Source organism: Strongylocentrotus purpuratus, unplaced genomic scaffold, assembly GCF_000002235.5.
Source record: "Strongylocentrotus purpuratus isolate Spur 01 unplaced genomic scaffold, Spur_5.0 spur5_scaffold_19, whole genome shotgun sequence".
Lineage (NCBI taxonomy): Eukaryota > Metazoa > Echinodermata > Echinoidea > Camarodonta > Strongylocentrotidae > Strongylocentrotus > Strongylocentrotus purpuratus.
Window position 1 is genome coordinate 4,618,085 of NW_022145604.1, and position 20,303 is coordinate 4,638,387.

Genomic DNA, 20,303 nt, shown 5'->3' on the forward strand with positions numbered 1-20,303 from the left:
CTGAAATTATCTTCCATGGCCAATGTTACAGTTGTCTCCTCTTCCTCTACCACTTCTACTTTCCCACCTCCTTTCTTCATCTCGACCTTATCCTTACTTCTCAATCCTCTTCTCCCTCTTTCTCCTTTTGCTTTTGCTTCTTATAATGGTTCTCCTTTGTTATAGTCTGGTTGAAATGTTATAACCTTTCCTTAGAGTAGCTTTTACCTAGAGTAATTTTTTTTTTAATTCGTACAATTTTTCATATAAGTATTTATTTTCTTCATAACTTCGCCTATATCATTAGTAGTTTGTATAATGTGTAATACTTGAATATTGATATCGATACATTATGATAGTGTTACTATTCGCACTACCCTCTGTCTATCATCTTACTATCCCTACTTGAATCTTCTTCTTCTTCTTCTTCCTCCTTCTCTTCTACTTTCTCTCTTCTCCTTCCTCTTCATCCTCTTTTTAATCATACCATCCTCTTTTCTATGCTTTCTTTACTCTACACCACCATCATGTTCTTCTTCACTTCTATTTATATCCTTTATATATAAAATGAGTTAGGGAGATCAAATAATAAGAAATAAGCTTTTAAAGTTATTTTTATTTTTTTTAACAATCTACTCATTCAAGTTTAGTTCATTAATTTGAGGTTATTTGATATGAATGTTGTTATATACTGTATTTTACATTTGTAAAACATTGCCCAATTCGGCCTTGTAGGCCGCGATGCATTGTTGTTCTTTTATTCTCAATAAAACCATTATCTATCTATCTATCTATCTATCAATAAGAATATTCATGACCACCAGACAAGGTATTCAAATAATGTTTATATTCCAGGGGTAAGAACACTGGTTTCCCAAAATACAATTTTTTTCAGGGGTCCCAAAATTTGTTGTGATATACCAAATAGACATTAGACCGAGCTCATCACTGAATAGTTTTAAAAGAAAATTTAAATTGTATTCATTACAAAAATACTCAATAGTGCAATAACCTATAACTTGAATTTTCATCATACAGATCGATAGGTATGTGTTGGTGTGTATGACAGAGGGTGTATGTGTGAAAATTAATTATTTCCTTTTTTCTTAACTTTTATTGAAACGTTAGTTTTGTATACAATCAATGGAGACTGACTTTTACACAGCCTTCTTGCCTAGTTTCCAAATACTTTAATTAATGTACATATTTATTTATTAAAACAAAAATCCCGCTTGCTCTTCATGTCATCTCCGTTTGTGTCGTCCTCATGTTATATATTAATACATGTATTATATTTTAACTTTGTCTTGTTTGTTTTTCCTTTGTTCGTTTTAATAAAAGTATTGAATAAAGTAAACTTAAACTTGAACTTGAATTCAACAACGCCTTTATCTCATGTTATCTATTAAATTACAGTAAACGGTTACATTTATCGCTGCTTACTGGCGTTAGTGCAAAAAACGCCTCGTGTTCACCCTACTGCAGTGGCTCCTTGGGAATCCCCTGAACCGACTTCCGGTTCCGGGCGAATCTTCATCTCACACGTCTTGAAGGAGTCCCCAATGCGCAGCCCACCGCGCCATATCACACCCCTGAAATGTCGTAAGCCAGTATCCGTGCCATTTTGGTAGATCCCGTTGAGGTTACTCGCAAAGCAATACCTGAACCACCATCCTGCCCGATATTTAGCTGCACAATTCGAGAACTTGGCGTTATTCCGGTCCGGAGTGCTGAACCTTTGGCCGTCGTGATACATAAGACCGTCGCCTACGATATATAAAGATAAAATAACTCGTGTGATAGTATAAGTAAAGGAGATTTAGAGTTCATTTAAGTCCTGTACTACATGTTTAACCAAAACATTTCGTCTCTCTCTCTCTCTCTCTCGCTTTCTCTCTGTTTATAAAATCATCTTACGTCTCATTTATTCTATAACAAAATTATTTATCAAACCAACACATCTGCCCATTGCACTTCTTCCCTAATTTCTATCGTTACTTGGTTTTGAAATGAAGAATAATAGAAAACGCCGACAACCCCCCATAAAAAGTTAACGCAAACCCAGTCCACAGACGCAAACACGTATATGCATTTACACGTCACCTGGGTCCTGTTTCATTAAACTTGTTTTCAGTAACAAATTCCATAGATTTAGGACAAATCTGCGCACATTAAATCAAATCCATGGATTTCATAGCTTAATTTAGAAAATTATCGCAACTTGTTATTGATAATAATTTTATTTCTAATGAAAAGGGCCCTGTATTCATAATGATGAATCTTTTTGAGGAATATATCTCCTTTAGGCATATGCCTGTGACGTCTATATACACAAATGAATTGTAGGTTTTGTCGACCGCCCCAGACCTCCTCTTTACTTTCGTCTGTATCAGGACAATAACCACACGGAAAATTACCCCCAAGGCCAAGCAGATTTTTTTTTTTTTTTTTTTTTTTTTTGGGGGGGGGGGGGGGGGGTAATTGTCCTCGAGGGGGGGGTGGGCTTATTGTCTAAGGGGTAGATATTTATGGGGGGGGGGTCAATTGTCAACGGAGGGCAATTGTCCTAGGGGGTAATTTTCAGGGAGGTAAATGTCCTTTGGGGTGATTGTCCCGCAATTAATTGGCTGGGGGAGATTGTCCAGGGGGTAATTGTCCTAGAACCTATACTGCCTTTAATCGAGTCTCTGAACAGTTTATATTCGTTTGCTTTTGTTTAAAACTTCCTTGTCCTATAATCGGTTCCCACTAGACTTCTCTCTCTCTCTCTGTCTCTTTCTCTGTCTTAATTATATTAAATAAATAAATCAATCAATCTTTTATGTTCATCGTGATGTGACATTAATATGCCCGCATAACGCAAACGAAAAACAAGTCTGAACTCTTTATTTAGCCACGCAAATAATGTCCATGTACCACATTATATTCATCACGGGATACCTAAGGCTTCAAGACAATTGCATCATTCTCCAGTGCAGCATTAATCTATACTCAAGGGTTGCCGTGGAGCTAATTAAGACCGGTAATAACGCAATCCTTCCGTCTATAATTATTGGTTCTTACTCTTATGTGCAGAGTTATCCGTGTTGCAATCGAGCGACAGCGCAGAGGGGCCAAGAAAGCAACCGAAATGTTTAATATTTTTGAAGACTTGTTATGAGAGAAATTACCTGCAGTACCAGAATAGCCATGGACAGTCAGGTTGTACAGTCCGGTCCTATCAGCCATCTTAAAGAGAACGTAATTTGCATATCTCGTGTTTCCGTCGAAGTCTTCCAGATCGATCCGTAATTCGTACTTCTTCTGGTCGGTCAGTCGGTGAATCTTCTCGTTACCTAGCCAGTGTTCGGAAGAGACGCTTCCGAAGCCAATCTTGTAGTCCGACCAAGACCGGAAGAAGTCTACAGAACCGTCAATTCTACGCTGGAAAACCTACGAAGAGAGGGAAAGAAATCAGGCAATAGTTCACTATGTCATGTGGTACAGTGAGGTCCTTCTGGTCCGATCATGACCTACATGACTATGCCTCCGTCAACTTGAGGCCAGCCCTTCCCCCCCCCCCAATTTTCAGACCCTGAGTTTGATGGTGTAGTGTATTACATATCTTATAATAACAGATTTGTTTATGTTTTTTATGTTTTTAAGTCTGAGGTTAACTTATATTGAATTTCCGTGTAAGTTGAACTGCATGCGTATGCAACAACTGGGCTCCCCCCCCCCCCCCCCCTCCAGCAAAGGAATCTCCTTGCTCACAGGTAGTGTAGTTGTGTTTGTAGCCAGTGCGTCACGTGGTCACTTAACTATGATGCATTCTGAACAGTCCACGCAGTAGACCTTGGAAGTTTCTACTGCGCATGCTCTTCTACTTACCGTCCAGCCGCCCCCATCGGTCTCCATGTCGCAATAGACGTTCATAGGAACCCCGGGGTCAATGCTGTACACACCGCTCACGTTCATCCCACTAGCCCGGATGTCAGCACAGTCGAGCGGTTGCCCGGGAAACACCGAAGAAGATTTTTCCAAATCTTAAGCCCAGTGAATAAAAGATGATAAGAATTTAATTGATCAGCGGAATGGTGGTATTTCGTGATTTTTTTAGTGCAATCGACATGCGCAAAAAAGGCGAATAAAAATATTCTTCTCCGCAGAAAACTATAAATAGCCATTTTATAGCAATTTAATAGCCTTTCCCCCTCCATAAATATGAACGTTAACTCGATAATCCTACTTGGCGTGGGAATCATCTTTCTTTCATTCATTATCATAAAATCGTATCGACTGGCTCGTAAGTTTGGCGACTTCAAATTTCGTGAAAGAAAAAGTTTTTTCTCTTATTTTCTAATTCACTTTAACTATCGCAGTCTGAGTAAAGGTATTTCAAAGCAAGGATTGAGAATACTGAGATTCCAACAATCTTTGATTTAGCCCCCACTCTCGTTCACATCACGTGCGCTGATATTATTATATTTTAAATAAAAAATTAAACATAAATATACACTTTTTAAAATTAATTATTATACTTGAAAATATTGATCAATATTTGTACAATTGTTATATTTTATGTTTTATGGGTAGAAATACACCTGAATTGAATTTGAATTTTTCCACATATCGCCACGATAAAAGTTCCTGTATCATACTGATAACAAAACCATTAATAATAATAATATTGAATATTTTATGGCCCACATATCGACCACACAAGCCTTTCTATTATAAACATTGCCCTGTATAGCTAGGCTCCCGATTTTGGTGCTCACAGTATTCAAGGAATTCCTTCCTAAGATTACCGATTTAACGCCTAGGCGGATAGTTGAAAATGTAGATCGATTTCTCCTCGTCATATCAAATTGTATTATATGATCTACACAATTGAAATGAAAACTCTACCGATTTCACAATTCTTCCGCTGAACAGGGATAGACTCTTTTTCAGGTTTTCCGTAAGATCGTTTGTCATCTACAGGGTATGTCGTCTTTTGTGGAATTTCTTTCCCATCTTGAACGACTGGTTCACAACTATCATCGTCATCTACTATCTGGCCAAACGATTTGATAGCCGATATCCAACCTAAATGGAATACAAAAACGAATCAACGTTAAATATATATATTATCACTTTTTAGAGCTTATGCGTGAAATAAAGTACGTTTAAAGGGGATTCTTGAGAAAAAAAACATTAACGATTAACAAGTAACAATTAACGATTTTTACGTGTTTGAAGGTCAAAGGGAAAGTCATCTCTGATATTAAGATATTAAGGGGGGGGGGGGGGGTTAAGAGGACACTTTTTTTTTTTTTTGGAGTCCGGAAAAAATTGCAACGACTCAGTCAGTCGAAAAGTCGCTCAGTGGGGGGGGGGGGGGGGGGGGGGGGGGGGGGAGGGGGAAGGTAAGAGGACACTTTTTTTTTTTGTCTCGAAATTTCAAAATTTGACATTTTGTTCCGTTGGGGGGAGGGGGATAAGGTCACCTTTTTTAGCTCAGCCATTGCCATAATTATTATTATTATTATTTTTTTTTTATATAAAAGAAAAAAGAAAAAACTCAAAAGAGGAGGGGGGGGGGGGTTTCACAAAAAACATACACAAAACATACATATAAAAAAACTCAAGGGGGGTTTAACCCCCCCCCCCCCCCCCCCCTGCGTACGCGCCTGCCTTTGGCAAGACATTGATCTGCATTCGCAACGGCAGCCGTGCTAAAGACAGGCTAATAATCGGGAGCGTCAGGAATGTCAAGTCTTGCAGACATAAGCGCTATACAAGAACCCACTATGACTATTTGTATTTGTATTTTTTTTTAGTAATACAATTTTACCGTTTTGATATCTTATTGACCATATTGTGATCACTGGCGACTAGCTTGCACCAGGTCCTCAAGGAAATGATAATACTCATGATATAAACCTTGATTTGATCTTGATTGAATAGAATATACTTTGATCTAAATTGAACAAGGTGTCGTTAAAAAGCTATGGTGCAACACTCCTTACGTCAAGTATATGTTATTGTTTCTTCAAACAGGGGGGCCTTGTTTTTTTTTTTAATTCACCAATGCGGGCTTTTATTGACGTTTTATTTTCATAAATTCTTCCTATAAACTGGCACACCACTAAATAAATTGATGAACAAATTGATAGTGCACGAGTATTACAGTGGGGTGTCGGGAAGACACATAATTATGTACTATTCAAACTCAATACTTACCCTGGTCGAACTGCGCAATTACTAGTGCCGTGAGAAGAACAGCTCTGCAGCTAAACCTTGCCATATCGAGAGGGTCAGATGAAGTGACAGGTATCGCTATTAGTAGCTCTCAGTGGACGGAATTATACCTCATTAGAATATGCAGCATCAAGACCACCGTGACGTAAATGATTTTATTTCATAACCAGTGACCCTATGACAGAACGTGGAGCTGAAGCGTGAGTGCCGTCTGGACTCTTTTGACCAGTATACTCCTCCTCGTAATCACGTAAGTCGTAAAACTACCACTTCGTGACAAATCTGGAGTAATTGGTTGCGTGAGTTCAATTTTCTTTTTAATTTCAGAAATGAGGGTAGCTTCACGCTCTTTGCTTATATGCTCTTAAAATTAATAATGGTAAAAGCAATAATGGCGGTGATGATGACGATAATGATGATGATGATAATGATAGTAATAGTAATAATAACCTCTGGGTTTATGAAGTAACAGCCATAAAACAGCGTTCTTACTATATATCATCAAATAAGTTTGATCGTCAAGATTTGTGCTTGCAAATACTTAAGGCCTATAAGTGGGTTATTTAGCAAGCAGTTCTGCTATTGCCTTTTAGACTTTTCTATACAATTATCGTGATATTATAGCTTGAAAAAAGTGTTGCGTTTCTGTGTTAAGGCATCGTTTAACTATGTTAAATCTGAGATGCACGACCCTACCTGTTATCAGTGTCTGTGATATGGTGTAATATTGAAGCCCTAAAAAAAAAATCGCGCTTCAAAATAATCACGAAGTGCCTCAAAAAAGTAAAAATCTTTGAGTGACCGGTTTTACCATACTCGTTTTCCTTAATAGACTGTAGTGCTAAGAAAACCGTTTAGCCAACGGTTTTCAAAATTTGTAATTCCAATCATAAATATCTTGATAATCAGACAGGCAATCGGCTTGTAAAAGTCATGGGGTCCTGACTGACCTAAAGACCTTGTGGGGTCACTCCCCTGCAAAGAGTGACACGTATGACCGTTACCACCAATGCATATAACCCCTTTTGCGGTCAATTTCAAGGACATTTTGTTGAAAACCCTTTTTTACGTCAAAACAAGGACAAAATCCTACTTTGGAATACCCCTATTTATAAGATTGTAAGGACACTTTCGCAAATTAACCCCTATTTACCATATTTAAAGGACAAGACTCGGCTCCGAGAATTTTTCTTCCCGGTTTTCTCTTTTCCCTTTTCCTGACCCCTATTTATCAATTTTGGGGACACCTGTGCACCCCTATTTTCTTTATTTCGAGGAATATTTTTCCGCGGACATTGCTTGAAATTGACCCCTTTTTCCGCGATTTTGGTAACGGTCATGCGGTCCGGAAGTCACATTGAGTGACCCCACCGGGCCTAAAGGTTTATAATTATCATTGCAGCATGAGCTAAATCCAGGATTTTGTTTCAGAATCTTAGACGGATCCCTTTAATAGCAAAAGCTTCAAAAGTTTTAATAAATAGGTACGAAAATGTGATGAGCTCTAGTCAAGCTCTGCTTCTCTTGGAGGGGCGCCATTACATAAATACATATTCGACCATTGCTTATTTTAAATCAAAATATGCTGCGAATTCCTGGATAAATAGTTTCGTTAATAGTTTCAATCAACAGACTGATTGGCCCGAATCCACAAAGGAGGTTGTCGATAAACCTTGGTTTTCGTACGTCATATGACGCGTTTTACGCGTTTTTTACACACCTTGTTTGTAAAGAACAAAAGGAGGTTTGGCGAAACAAAAGAAGGTTTGAGCTCAAACCTTGGTCTGACCTCAAACATTGCTTTAATTCGGGCCATTATGTGTGTTCGACATAAAATTTGAATCCAGTTTAATCAATGAGGACGTGTTGCATCTAATCGTTGGTAAAGTTTACTCAAGGCACAGTAAGGCCTACCCATTCACGATTAACATGAACAGTTGACAAGGTATTAATCAGTAATAAAGGCATACGTTAGGTACTTAGCTATTAAAAAAAACTTCCACCTCCCTAGTAATACTTACGTTATGGAATCGATCAGAAAAGTTTGACCATCTAGCATATAAGTATTGGTGTGTAAGATTCTGGAATCATCTACATGATACGAAATTTGGTCCAGTCTTGGTAAAGTTACAAACACTGTACAATGAAAGATTTATATGGGACTACAAGAAAATCCGTCCCGATTGTTATGATGTTACATGTCTAACCTAACTACCATGACTACTGATGATCATTCCTTTTCTCATAAGTATGTGCGAATAGTGCAGATTTTGAACTGAGGTAAATCTCGAGTGTATCAAATTTTGTCAAGCTATGGCTGAACAACCCATTCAAGCTTTAAAGGTAATACAAAGTTTTGGGAAATTTTGAAAATTGGGTGGATAGTGATTCTTTACAATTTTTATATATTTGGATGCCCCTGTGGATGTATTATAAGCACTAGAAAATTTAACCCCTAAAACACTTCTGCTTTCGAGAAAAATTGAATATAAAAATTTACCGGTGCTCCCGGTAAATTTTGATAAATTTCAAATAGCGCATACGGCCGTACTATGGTAGTTGCTACCATGAAAATCTCAGAATATGCAGTTGTGATATATAATTTCCAAATGGGAATAGCCAATTGGTCGATTTAAGTCAAGAAAACATTGTTTCTTAGCTAAATGAAAATATTGACCTTGAGAGGGAGCTATACAACAAAAAGAGTTTATTATTTACAATTTCATAACTTTAGACTCGATTTCAACCGGAACAATGGTCACTGAATATTGTAGGATCGCATATGCTTCAAATATTTTCATTTAAACCAAATTCATGACCCCATACCAAAACTTTGTATTACCTTTAAGGACGGCAAGATAATCACAAGAGGGCAAACACCTTTTATTAGATTGTAGAATAATCTAAACATCCAAAAATGTAAACAAGAAGTGAAAATCACTCGCCACCTTCCCCACCTTCCCCACCTTCCAACACAAGAACTAGAAGTGGCATTTGCAACTGCACTGTTAACACTTTGGTTGCTTTCTTCGCCTTTCTACACAGTCGCTCGTTTGTAAGAAGTGCATTTTTTTTATAGACACCGATGTACGAAAGGATTGCTTTGTGCAACACAATGGCTTTGCAAAATAATCAATTTCCGGTCTTGATTCAAGCGCGTAGCAAGGATTTTATTTTAGGGGGCGCGGTAGTGAGCGTGCGAAGCGCGATCCCTAGGGGGTGGGTGCAGGGAAGCTTTGAAAGAAGACAATTCGTTGTACCTTTCTCGACTCTTAATCCTTGTCTGAATTCAGTCCACCCCTCCTGCGCATAGCGCGGAAGCTTTGACGTTACATTAATTTATTAGAGAAAGAAGACGATTCGTTGTACCTTTCTCGACTCTTAATCCTTGTCTGAATTCAGTCCACCCCTCCTGCGCATAGCGCGGAAGCTTCGACGTTACATTAATTTATTAGAGAAAGACGATTCGTTGTACCGTTCTCGACTCCTTTTCCCTTTTTCTTCCTACGTTCTCTTACTTTTTTTCCTTCTTTTTATCTCTCTTTGTTCCCTTGGCTACGCACCTGTCTTGATTAGCTCCATGACAACCCTAACACTGGTACATTTTATTTATTTATTTATTCATACAAATCTATACAGGTACACAAGATCAGAAATAAATCTGTTTCACATATTGGACCTGGTATTAAAAGCATAGTATAACAAGTAGTAACAATGAGAATTCAGTATTCAGAATTTAAGTATAACAAAGCAAAATACAAAATAAATACAAAGTAATACAAAATATGGTAACATATTAACCTTACACTGGAATCTGTCAAATAATCTTTGAGCCTTTGTTGTATCTATATCATGATACATCCAATTCAACGGTAGGTTATTTATTATCAATGTGGCATACAAAGGGTTAAGACATATCACATACTCCCGCTCTGCTGTCGTGGCAGTACCTTTAGATTCTGGTTTGTTTTATCATGAGGAGCTTCGGTTTAACTAGGAGATTAAAGCTGCTTGAGTTTAACGAGTCTAATTTGATTGATATCATCACGTTTTCTTCATTCACATATCAAACCTCTGCGATGGAAACAACTTATCGACGCGGTGAACTTCTGGCCTTTGTGTATTTGCTTGTTTCGGTAACCTTGAGTAAGTGAATTTCAAATTTGCCTGTTTCTATAATCTCCACAACTATCCAGATACAACTAAAATGATATTATAAATGAAATGTCCATATTTGAACTTCTCTTTCGTGTCTAAGTCCAAGGTTTTCAGTTAGGCATAGGACTCTGTTTGCAACTACCTGTACGAGGCAGTTTAACCGAGCAGTTAAAAATATCACTGATGATGCCAGGTACCACGCAAACATCAAACGAAGGTTTTATATTGCACGGAATACATTCCTGGCAGTGAAAAACTTATTTACAGCAAGAAATTTGAACTTAGAAAAAGACAAATATCTTTAAAAAGTGGATGTACTGCGTGAAGATATGCTGTCTTAGGCCTAATTTCGTGTACCCTCTTGATCCATTCTGTTTAGTTCCGATTTTAGCTCTGAATTCGCCCGACACATTGGAACACGATGATACTTGTGCACCACTTGTTCAGGACGGAAAAGAAATTCCACAAAGGGCGGCATACCGTGTAGATGACAAACGCTCCTTCGGAAAACCTGGGAGTGCGTCTCACCCGGTTCATAAGAAACACTGTGAAATGGGTAAATATGTATTTTCCTAATCAGTAATGGGGTTTTCGCATACACTCCGGGGCCCGTACGGCGAGTTAAACAGACATTTGGGAATTTTCGGCCGGCGTGCGGGCCGGCTGCCGTAAAGTTCCTACGGGCGCCGGGACAGTCTTTTAAGCCGAACGGGCGCCGCGGTGCTGAGTTGGATGCTCCCAATTCTCCCGGCGTTTTTATCTGACCGTCAGGCCGTAGAAAGCCCGTAAAGGGCCCGTAGGGCACCTTACTGGTCCCGTGCGGGCTCCTCACGATTTTGTTTGGTCAATTCTCATAAAAAAAATCCTTACGGGCGCCTTGCGGTGCTCAAGGGTGCCGTACGGGTATCCTACGGCTCTCTCACCGGCCCCTCAAGTGATATGCATAACACCCGGCGTCTGCCGTCTCGGGGGTAATTTGAAATGAATATTACCCGTGCGGGCCCCTCACAGTGGCATCTCACATAACATTATGAGGACTGCCGCCCCTCTCAAGAATGTTCAAATTTTTTTTTGTATTTCGTAACAAATCATTGTCATGATAGCAACTATTTTCATAAAAATCAACCCAAGGCAATATCAATAGCCGTGAATTCGACTTTTAACTCGCCTTCTTCGATTGCACTTGTGTAGATGGTGTATTACAAAGTATAGATACTGGAGTCGAAATGACCCCATATTTTCATACTTTCAAGACAAATTTTCCCTCAAAATGCACCCCTATTTTGGCTTATAGAGTAAATTCACTAATTCTTACAAACCGGTACACTGGTAGGCTTACACGTGCATTAACATGATTACGAACATCGTGAAATTATTAACGTCTTCTTCCGTGTATTTTCTTGCCCATCCCCAGCCCTAGCCCCAGCTCAACCCCCCCCCCCCCCGAAAAAGTATACCCAAATTGTTCAAAAATATTTGCGAACATTTTGTCATCCCAGAAAATTTACTCCTGTTTACTATTACTCAAAGCATTACTATGTATATTATCTTACATACATCGACTTATTTATCATACGTCCTCAAAGTGAATGTGAATTAATACCACAGGGGCTGCCTGTGTATTTGAATATGTAGATGAAAAGGAAATAGCCACATGTTCTTGTTCTGCACGGTCTGGAAAAAAGTGTATAGTTTACGTGGCTTTACATACACGCGAAGGCCTACGAAGTAAAATGTTTATTAAGATTCGGCTATAAAAGCCATCCTGTACAATCCCCTCTAGCTCCATCACATGTCAGCTGCAGTAGTATAGTGAAGTGTGACGTCATCCTAAAAAAATATCAGTTTTTAGAATTTCTCTATATTTTCTTCATTTTCCGAAAGAGCATCAAAAATAATATCCAAATGTAGAAAACCAATTTAATATGTTAAGTATTGGCTGAGATATAACCATCTTAATAAATATATTTCCTATATGAACTTAGTGTTATATGATCTGGCTCCTAATTGGTCTTCAACATTTGGACATTATTTTTTGATGCTTTTTCGGAAAATGAAGAAAAAATTGAGAAATTCTAAAAATGGATTTTTATGACGTCACAGCTTCGGTACTCTATTGTCTCTTAACTCATAGCCTGCCATAAGGCTGCATGCACGTTATTTTTATAGTGCTATGTACACGCGAGCAAGCTACTGTTACTCTGCTTCTTGCATGATTGCACGCATTCGTAATAGCAGTTATTGTTCATGCCCATTGGACTGTGCCTAGTGTTTTGCACGCGCTATTGGTAGTACCATCGCGTTAATCCGATTATGTCGTTATAAATTTGACACTGGAGGGATTTGTGGCTTGGCACAATGGGGATTAGCCCTGTGGCAGGATAAGAGTTAACTTGAGAGTTCCCTAGCTGCAATGTTGGTTGTCGAGTCCTCTCTCTTCGACGTGGAAATTAGGTATCGGGTTAAAGGCACAGTTGGCAAGTTGACATTGGGATGGCAGTTCAGTATCGCTTTAAGATATTAATTTTTTTTTTCATTACTAAAACAAACAGACGATAAGCGATTTTCGTCGGTGTTTCCTGGACAACCACAAGACTGTGCTGACATCCAAGGCAATGGGGTGAACATCAGCGGTATCTACGGTATCTATCCTGGTGGAGTCGGTAGGCCATTCAACGTCTACTGCGACATGGACACCGACGGTGGGGGCTGGACGGTGAGACAAATCATTAGGGTAGCTATGCGGGGATAGTTGTCTGGGGATAATCGTCCCATGGGGTAGTTGTCTGGGGGTAGTTTTCCGGGGGTAGTTGTCCTAGAGGGTGGTTATCCTAGGGGTGGTTATCCGGGGGTAGATGTCCAGGGGGTAGGTGTCCGGATACACTTTTGACTACCTCAAATGCGCCACAAACTTCCCTTCAAACCCTTGTTTACGAAGAGGCTTGCGTTATGTGCGTGTTAGTCTGCTTCCCTGAGGCGTCTTATTATTCTTCAGGGACTATTAAGACTTTTAGGACTTTTAATACAGCCCCTGGAGACATGAAATGGTCGTTAATTTGATTTATATTCAGAGTTTTATCTTCTAAAATGATCGTTAACGCTCTCTTGGCGCTATTTAATAACGAAATAATGACCTTTGTGAGAGGTTGGAAAGGTTTAGGCTCCGAAGAACCTGGCTTCTTAAGAACAAAAAATTAAGAAGTTTTCAAGGTTTTATCTTCAGAATATGACATGATCAAAATCAAATGACAATTGGGAATATGCACTGTCTTCAAATGTCAAGAGTATCGATTTATGAAATGAAGGATTAGCTTATAAGCTTTATACGGCACACTGCAGACTATGTGAAATATAAAGAAGAAAACAAAACGTTCAGTTTTATCTCCAGTATTCAGGTAATGGAATCACACAAATAATTCCAAAGTGATTTCGAATTGAAATGAGGCACCGAGCCCTTACAGAAAGCCTGTATGTCTCGTATAGTGCCGGGTACTTACAGAAAGGAGAAAGGAAAACAACATTTTATTACCTAAAAGAATCATCTTGCCTTAGAAATTTCGTGACAAAAAAAATGAAGCTCCCTCTAATTATACTATAAAAATGTTTAACTGTTATGGTAGCATGAAAAGACACTTAATAAGATGTCAAAATGCATTTAATAAGTAAGTTGGATTCCAAGTGGTGGAAAGTGATGAAAAATACCCAAGATAAGTGATAATTATTTTCCATTTTCCATTAGCTTTAACAGATCCCGTTATAAACATAGATTGGCCAACTCGGCTTCAGTTAATTTTGTGTGTGTTTGCCTTACAAAGCAACACATGCCATAATCCAACTTGCAAAATCTATATTTCGATGGCTCTGATCAATAGCTTACAATGACGCCTAATATAGTAGTGATGTAATATTACTGTGCGGAAAAATAGGTTATTAACTATAAGAAAAAGAGGAGAGTTAAGTTAATGAGGAACCGAGATAAAGGGAGTAACAGAGAGAAAGATGGGAATTAAAAGAATGTCGGAGAGAAAGAGAGGGAGGGGGAGAGATCGAGAGAAAAGGCAAGTGGGTCAAATTTAGTGCAAAGATTCTTTTTCGGGGAGGTTAGGAAAATTGTGCGACAAACAGAAATAAGAATTATAATAAAATAAAGCATAAAATAACATAACAAAATCTTCGGATATGAGAATTTTGGGTAACAAAGCCAAGAACATTTTCATTTGCTGTTCATTATAATTGAAACGGATATACTTCCAATGTTAACAAAAGGAGTCGTTATTGACAACTATGATAATGATAATAATAATAATAATAATAATAATCATAATAATAATAATAATAATAATAATGATAATAATAACTAGAAACATCGCAATCTGTATTGCAGCGCAATGCGAATGTATCCCCCGGCAGTGGCAGTGATTTTGTGTCATCCTTATGTTTGGAGGAGGGACATAGATCCTCTCTCCCCTCCCTGAAACAAAAGGATGACGTAGAGATCACCACTAGCTAGTGGCTCAGACTATTTTCAAGACTAGGAGCAGCATCACCAAAACAATATGTGTGTAGATCAGAGTATAATGCAGCTCTGTAGAAAATTTGAAAGAAATCTGTCAAGAAATGTGGCAGTTAGAGCGCGCAAACTAAGGACAGCCACCAAAATATGACCTTTGACCCTATAACAGACGGTACAAAGGTGGCAGCATCACCAAACACTTAAGATGTGTAGATTGCACTCAGACTCAATACAACATTTGAAAAAAAATCTGTCAAGAAATGTGGCAGTTAGAGCGCATAAAAGACATATATATGACCTTTGACCATTAGGAGCCAGAGCATATAATACTGAGTTCCCATAGGACACATATTTATTCAGATGGACATATCTCAGCCAATACTTAACATATTCAATTGGTTTTCGACATTTGGACATTATTTTTGATGCTCTTATGGAAAATGAAGAAAAAATTAAGAAATTCTAAAGATATTTTTGTTTTATGACGTCACACTTCACCACTCTATTACCCCATCACAATGATCTTTTGAAGTAAATTACAGATGTATATTATGTGAGTTGACACTCATTGCTCGTGTATATGATACAAATGTATACACTTTATTTCCTGGTTAATAATTACATATATCAATATATCTAATTTTACGTCTTAAATTAGATGAAAAACATGATCAGACATGTGTAATATATTTGTCAATATTTAACTAAGAAAATATAAATCACAAAATTTATGTGCATTGTCAAATTTGCTTGACAGATAGTGATAATTATATTTTCTGTGAAAACATGCAAATTAATCATGAATATGCATAAGATACATTAAACTGGTTTTTCAATTGGTAAAAGCAACTGGTGATCATCTACTGGTTTCCAACTGGTAAATCAACTGGTAATCATACTGGTTTTCAACTGGTAAATCAACTGGTAATCATCTACTGGTTTCCAATTGGTAAATCAACTGGTAATCATCTACTGGTTTTCAACTGGTAAATCAACTGGTAATCATACTGGTTTTCAACTGGTAAATCAACTGGTAATCATCTACTGGTTTCCAATTGGTAAATCAACTGGTAATCATCTACTGGTTTTCAACTGGTAAATCAACTGGTAATCATCTACTAGTGTGCAACTGGTAAATCAATTGGTAATCATCTACTGGTTTCCAACTGGTAAATCAACTGGTAATCATACTGGTTTTCAACTGGTAAATCAACTGGTAATCATCTACTGGTTTCCAATTGGTAAATCAACTGGTAATCATCTACTGGTTTTCAACTGGTAAATCAACTGGTAATCATCTACTAGTGTGCAACTGGTAAATCAATTGGTAATCATCTACTGGTTTCAACTGGTAAATCAACTGGTAATCATCTACTGGTTTTCAACTGGTAAAGCAACTGGTAATATCTACTGGTCTCAGATGTCAACTGGTTTTTCTACTGGTTTCCAAATGGTATCAACTGGTATCAACTGGTACCAGTTGAGACCAGTTCAAACCAGCAGATACCAGTTGGAATCTTCACTGGTTTCAACTGGTATCAACTGGAATTTCGACCTGAGTTCGTTCTCCCACTTTGTATTGAGCTTAGGACGAACAAGAAATGCGGAGTTATGAGAGCGTAATTCAGGACGGACTGTAATAATTATCAAAGTAATATTGTTACTCATGTGGAGCAGAACCATAGATAAAGCAACAAGAATTTTCAAAACAATGCTTTCATTCATGGCAAATCCAGAAGCGGCGCCCCCGGGGGGGGGGGGCAGGGCACAGTAACCCCCACACTTTTTCAAGTAACCCCAAAGTGCCCCTTTTTACGAGAAAAGTACCCCTTTTTAATGTTCAACTCACGGGTACTGCATTATGAAATCGTCCCGCTTTTCTGATGCAGGTATCTTTCTCAGACGTTCATTTTTTATCGAAATATTGAGCCCGGAATTTTGTGAACAAAATGTATTGGGAAATCCCATCATTCAAAATAATATGAGGATGAACTGCAGCTCTTCTTTCTGTTAGCGCACATTGTCGATCTTACGTCAGATGCCGTCTGGCGATCGTTTCCTCGTCATTTCAGATCTGTTGCAGATCACCTCATTCGTAAGCAGTGACGAATTCCAGTCTAGTGATTAATATCATTTGTTTCAAACCTATGACCTATTAGCCTACATTCAGCTTTCTGGGACGAACATATCCCTTACAAGTCGGTACAATGCATGTGCTAGAGAGCCTTCTATATACAGAGTTTGGCCGACTTGGTTCCACTGGGTCACAACATGGCGTATATACTTTTGTTTTATGCTTGCTCAATCTGGGCTCGCTACGGTACGAAAAAATAAGACAAAAGCGGGTTGGCAAAACTATGTGTATAGTGCTAGAGCCTACAGCGCGCTCAACGTCCTTCCCTCTACGTGCAATTTTGGACATACTCCGTTGTCGTTGTTTTACTGCAGTTTTCAATCGTCGCTCATGCTTGCAGCGTTTCATCATGCACTCACGTTCTTCCCCTCTTCTCTCCCTTCCTCAGGTTTTCCAGCGTCGAATGGACGGTTCTGTGAGCTTCTCTCGAAACTGGTCGGACTATAAGATCGGCTTCGGAAGCATCTCTTCCGAACACTGGCTAGGCAACGACAAGATTCACCAACTGACTAACCAGAAGATGTACGAACTATGGGTCGATCTGGAGGACTTTGCGGGGGAAAACAAATACGCGATTTATTATCGTTTCAACGTGGGCAATGAGAGCGATCAGTACAAGCTGAAACTCGGCAGTCTCATCAACGGGACGGCAGGTAATCATCTAAACAAGTTGACGGCTTCCCACGAAAGAGAGAGAGTGAGAAAGAAAGAGAGATAAATACATACACTGTCGCTCATATAGTTGGAATATTTTTTTTTTACCCCAACGTGGTTATGCGGCTCTTTATGTAGGTAACCCCTTTTAATTAGCTTAGGGAAAAATCCACCTCCCCTGCCTTGCGTAGATGGCATTCGAAGGTGTAGCGAGCCTCCATTGTAGCTATACTTTGAATTTATTCTTATTAGCAAGCTAAGAAACACTGAAATGAGTGAGACAAGCCAACAAAAACGGATACCGGCCCGGTTGTCGCCCGGGTGAACAAGAAACGCGTCCCCCAGTGACAAACCAGGCTGAGGTCGGAAAATTGAATACTGGTTTCAAATCCAAATCTAGACTTAAAATCATAGATTGCAAAGCAGCAACTCTAATATCGAGTTTTAATGTCCGGTCTCTCAAATCAAAGGAGAAGATGGGAGAACTAACATCACTAGCTGAAAAAAAGAGAATAGATATTCTGTGTATACAGGAACATCATAATCATGAAAATGTGGATATTCAGATGAAGGACATGGGCAAAGGATGGGTACTAGCTATGTCTTCAGGCACCAAGAGTACAGTGAACAGCACAGTTGGAGGCAGTACTTGGAGGGGTCGGTATATTAGTGAATCCCTTTGATTATAAGTCACTGGAATACCTTGAAAAGTGAGTTCTCGTATACTTCAAGCCAAGTTCAGTAGAAATCCAGCTCCCCATGCCTTGAGCCATAATGCATGGTCGTACAGAGGACTTTGTTATGTTGGGGACCGGGGTAAAATGCAATGAATTATTGAAAATTTATTGTATTTTCTTTGTGTTTTTTTTAATTTGTGGGAACTGCCCCCTACCCTAGCCTCCGCTGCGTACAGTCATGGTTCAGTGGCCAAGCAATGGCCTCGTAACTGTGAGGCCCCAGGATCAAAACCGTGTCGATGTGCTATACTTTTGTGGGGCATTAATCCTCATTACTGTCATTTATGACTTTAGGACGTATGTCTCCCAGTTGATAAGCATAGTAGCATACAAATGCTTTAGCAGTCACGCAAAACAAACACTGGCAAGTTATTAATCAATACAAAGTGAGAGTGTATACTATTATCTAGATCTATTAGGAATAAATCATTGTCAAAATAATTCCGCAAATCGGGATAAAAAATTTATTCCAACTATATGAGCGACAGTGTATATATATATAGAGAGAGAGCGAGAGAGTGAGAGAAAGAGAGAGAGTGAGAGAGTGAGAGAGAGAGAGAGATAGAGAGAGAACGAGATAACTAGAAAGACAGATAAAAAGAGAGAAGAGAAAGATTTTTAACAAAGACAGATTGAATGAGTGAGAGCGAGATAAATAAATAGATGTATGGATAGACACAGAGAGAAAGAGATAAGTAGATAAACAGATAGAGAGAGAGAAAGAGAGGGAGATTATTGTATGGATAGATAGAGACAAAGAGATAAAATAAACGAGATACATATTTATAGAGAGAGAGAGAGAAACAAATTGTATAAATAGATAGAGAAGAGAGAGGTAGAGTTAAAGAGAAAACGAGAACTAGAGAAAAGGGAAAGATAAATAGAAATATATGTAAAAGAGAGATATAAAGGGAAGGAGAAAGATAGATAAACAAAAAAGGAGAAAGAGAGAGAGAGAGAGAGAGAGACGGGGGGGGGGGGGCATACTGGTAAAAAGCCTATCTTGTTAACTCGGTGGGGGCTGCCTGGTATATACAATCTTGACCTTCATACGAGAGGCCCTGGTTCGATCCTTGCTCGGTGCTTCATCGTCCCTCTCTACCCAGGTGTAACGGGAAACATTTCATCTATAATATTCTTCCAAATTAATGTAAAAGATCCCCCAAAAGCAGAAAATTCACCAATCATTTTACACCATAACAATTACTCAACCCGTTCTCTGTTATGCTTCCCCAGGTAATTGTTTCGGCAGGCACTCTGGTTCTGCATTCAGCACCGTAGACCGGGATCACGACGAATCACCCACTAGGCATTGCGCTAATTACTATGAGTCGGGTTGGTGGTTTAAAAATTGCTATTGTTGCAACCTCAATGGGCACTATTATCTAAACCCTACTGGATACAAAAATGGCGGTGTGATATGGCAGACCTGGCACGGCTACAAATACTCTCTCAAAGGGACTGAAATGAAGATTCGGCCAGTGAACCCCTGATGACATCTTAAAGAGTTCTCCAGTGACCGTTAAGGAAGTTCGTCATCCAACCAGCAAAATTAAACTGTATCAATCCTCTTAAAACACAATAACAAATATATATATATATATATATATATATATATATATATTGCTCGAATTAATAAAATCACTAGCCGTTCTCGCCGCCAACCTCCCCCCCCCCCCAAAAAAAAAAAAAAAAAAATTAATAATAATAATACCTAGCATTCAATATTTAGCTTTACGGTTTAAGAGTATTAAGAAAATAAAAATTAACATAAAACCAGTTTTAAAGAGTTGGACACTTTTTTAATTCTCGTTGATTTCTTTCTTATACATTAAGCATCAATAAACTCGGATTCTCGGATACAAAAATGACATTTCGGAATGTTCAGCAAGAGAGAGTTCTT

General features: G+C 38.6%; 2 protein-coding genes across 2 annotated transcripts; one reads left to right on the forward strand and one right to left on the reverse strand.

Annotated features, from left to right (window-relative positions):
• Positions 1-598: 598 nt before the first annotated feature.
• On the reverse strand, positions 599-4,950 carry LOC105439735 (ficolin-2-like). Its single transcript, XM_030989945.1, has 4 exons — positions 4,870-4,950; positions 3,850-4,004; positions 3,150-3,411; positions 599-1,746 (listed from the first exon to the last, which is right to left on the reverse strand). The coding sequence occupies exons 2-4, from the start codon at positions 3,934-3,936 to the stop codon at positions 1,451-1,453; spliced, it is 645 nt and encodes a 214-aa protein (XP_030845805.1). The 5' UTR covers positions 3,937-4,004; positions 4,870-4,950; the 3' UTR covers positions 599-1,450.
• A 5,339-nt stretch (positions 4,951-10,289) lies between these two features.
• On the forward strand, positions 10,290-19,970 carry LOC587736 (ficolin-1-like). Its single transcript, XM_787447.5, has 5 exons — positions 10,290-10,350; positions 10,742-10,918; positions 12,915-13,078; positions 17,398-17,662; positions 19,637-19,970. Exons 2-5 carry the CDS (start codon positions 10,915-10,917, stop codon positions 19,891-19,893), a joined length of 690 nt encoding a protein of 229 aa, XP_792540.5. The 5' UTR covers positions 10,290-10,350; positions 10,742-10,914; the 3' UTR covers positions 19,894-19,970.
• The last annotated feature ends 333 nt before the right edge of the window (positions 19,971-20,303 follow it).

Excerpts from the sequence above, each read along its gene's own strand:
- LOC587736 (XM_787447.5), top strand. Across the intron at positions 13,079-17,397 it reads CCGACGGTGGGGGCTGGACG|GTTTTCCAGCGTCGAATGGA; the intron begins GTGAGACAAATC and ends TCCCTTCCTCAG. Across the intron at positions 17,663-19,636 it reads TCTCATCAACGGGACGGCAG|GTAATTGTTTCGGCAGGCAC; the intron begins GTAATCATCTAA and ends ATGCTTCCCCAG.
- LOC105439735 (XM_030989945.1), bottom strand. The coding sequence starts at position 3,936 with ATGAACGTGAGCGGTGTGTACAGCATTGACCCCGGGGTTCCTATGAAC. Across the intron at positions 3,412-3,849 it reads CCGATGGGGGCGGCTGGACG|GTTTTCCAGCGTAGAATTGA; the intron begins GTAAGTAGAAGA and ends CTCTCTTCGTAG. Across the intron at positions 1,747-3,149 it reads TGGCTATTCTGGTACTGCAG|GCGACGGTCTTATGTATCAC; the intron begins GTAATTTCTCTC and ends TATATATCGTAG.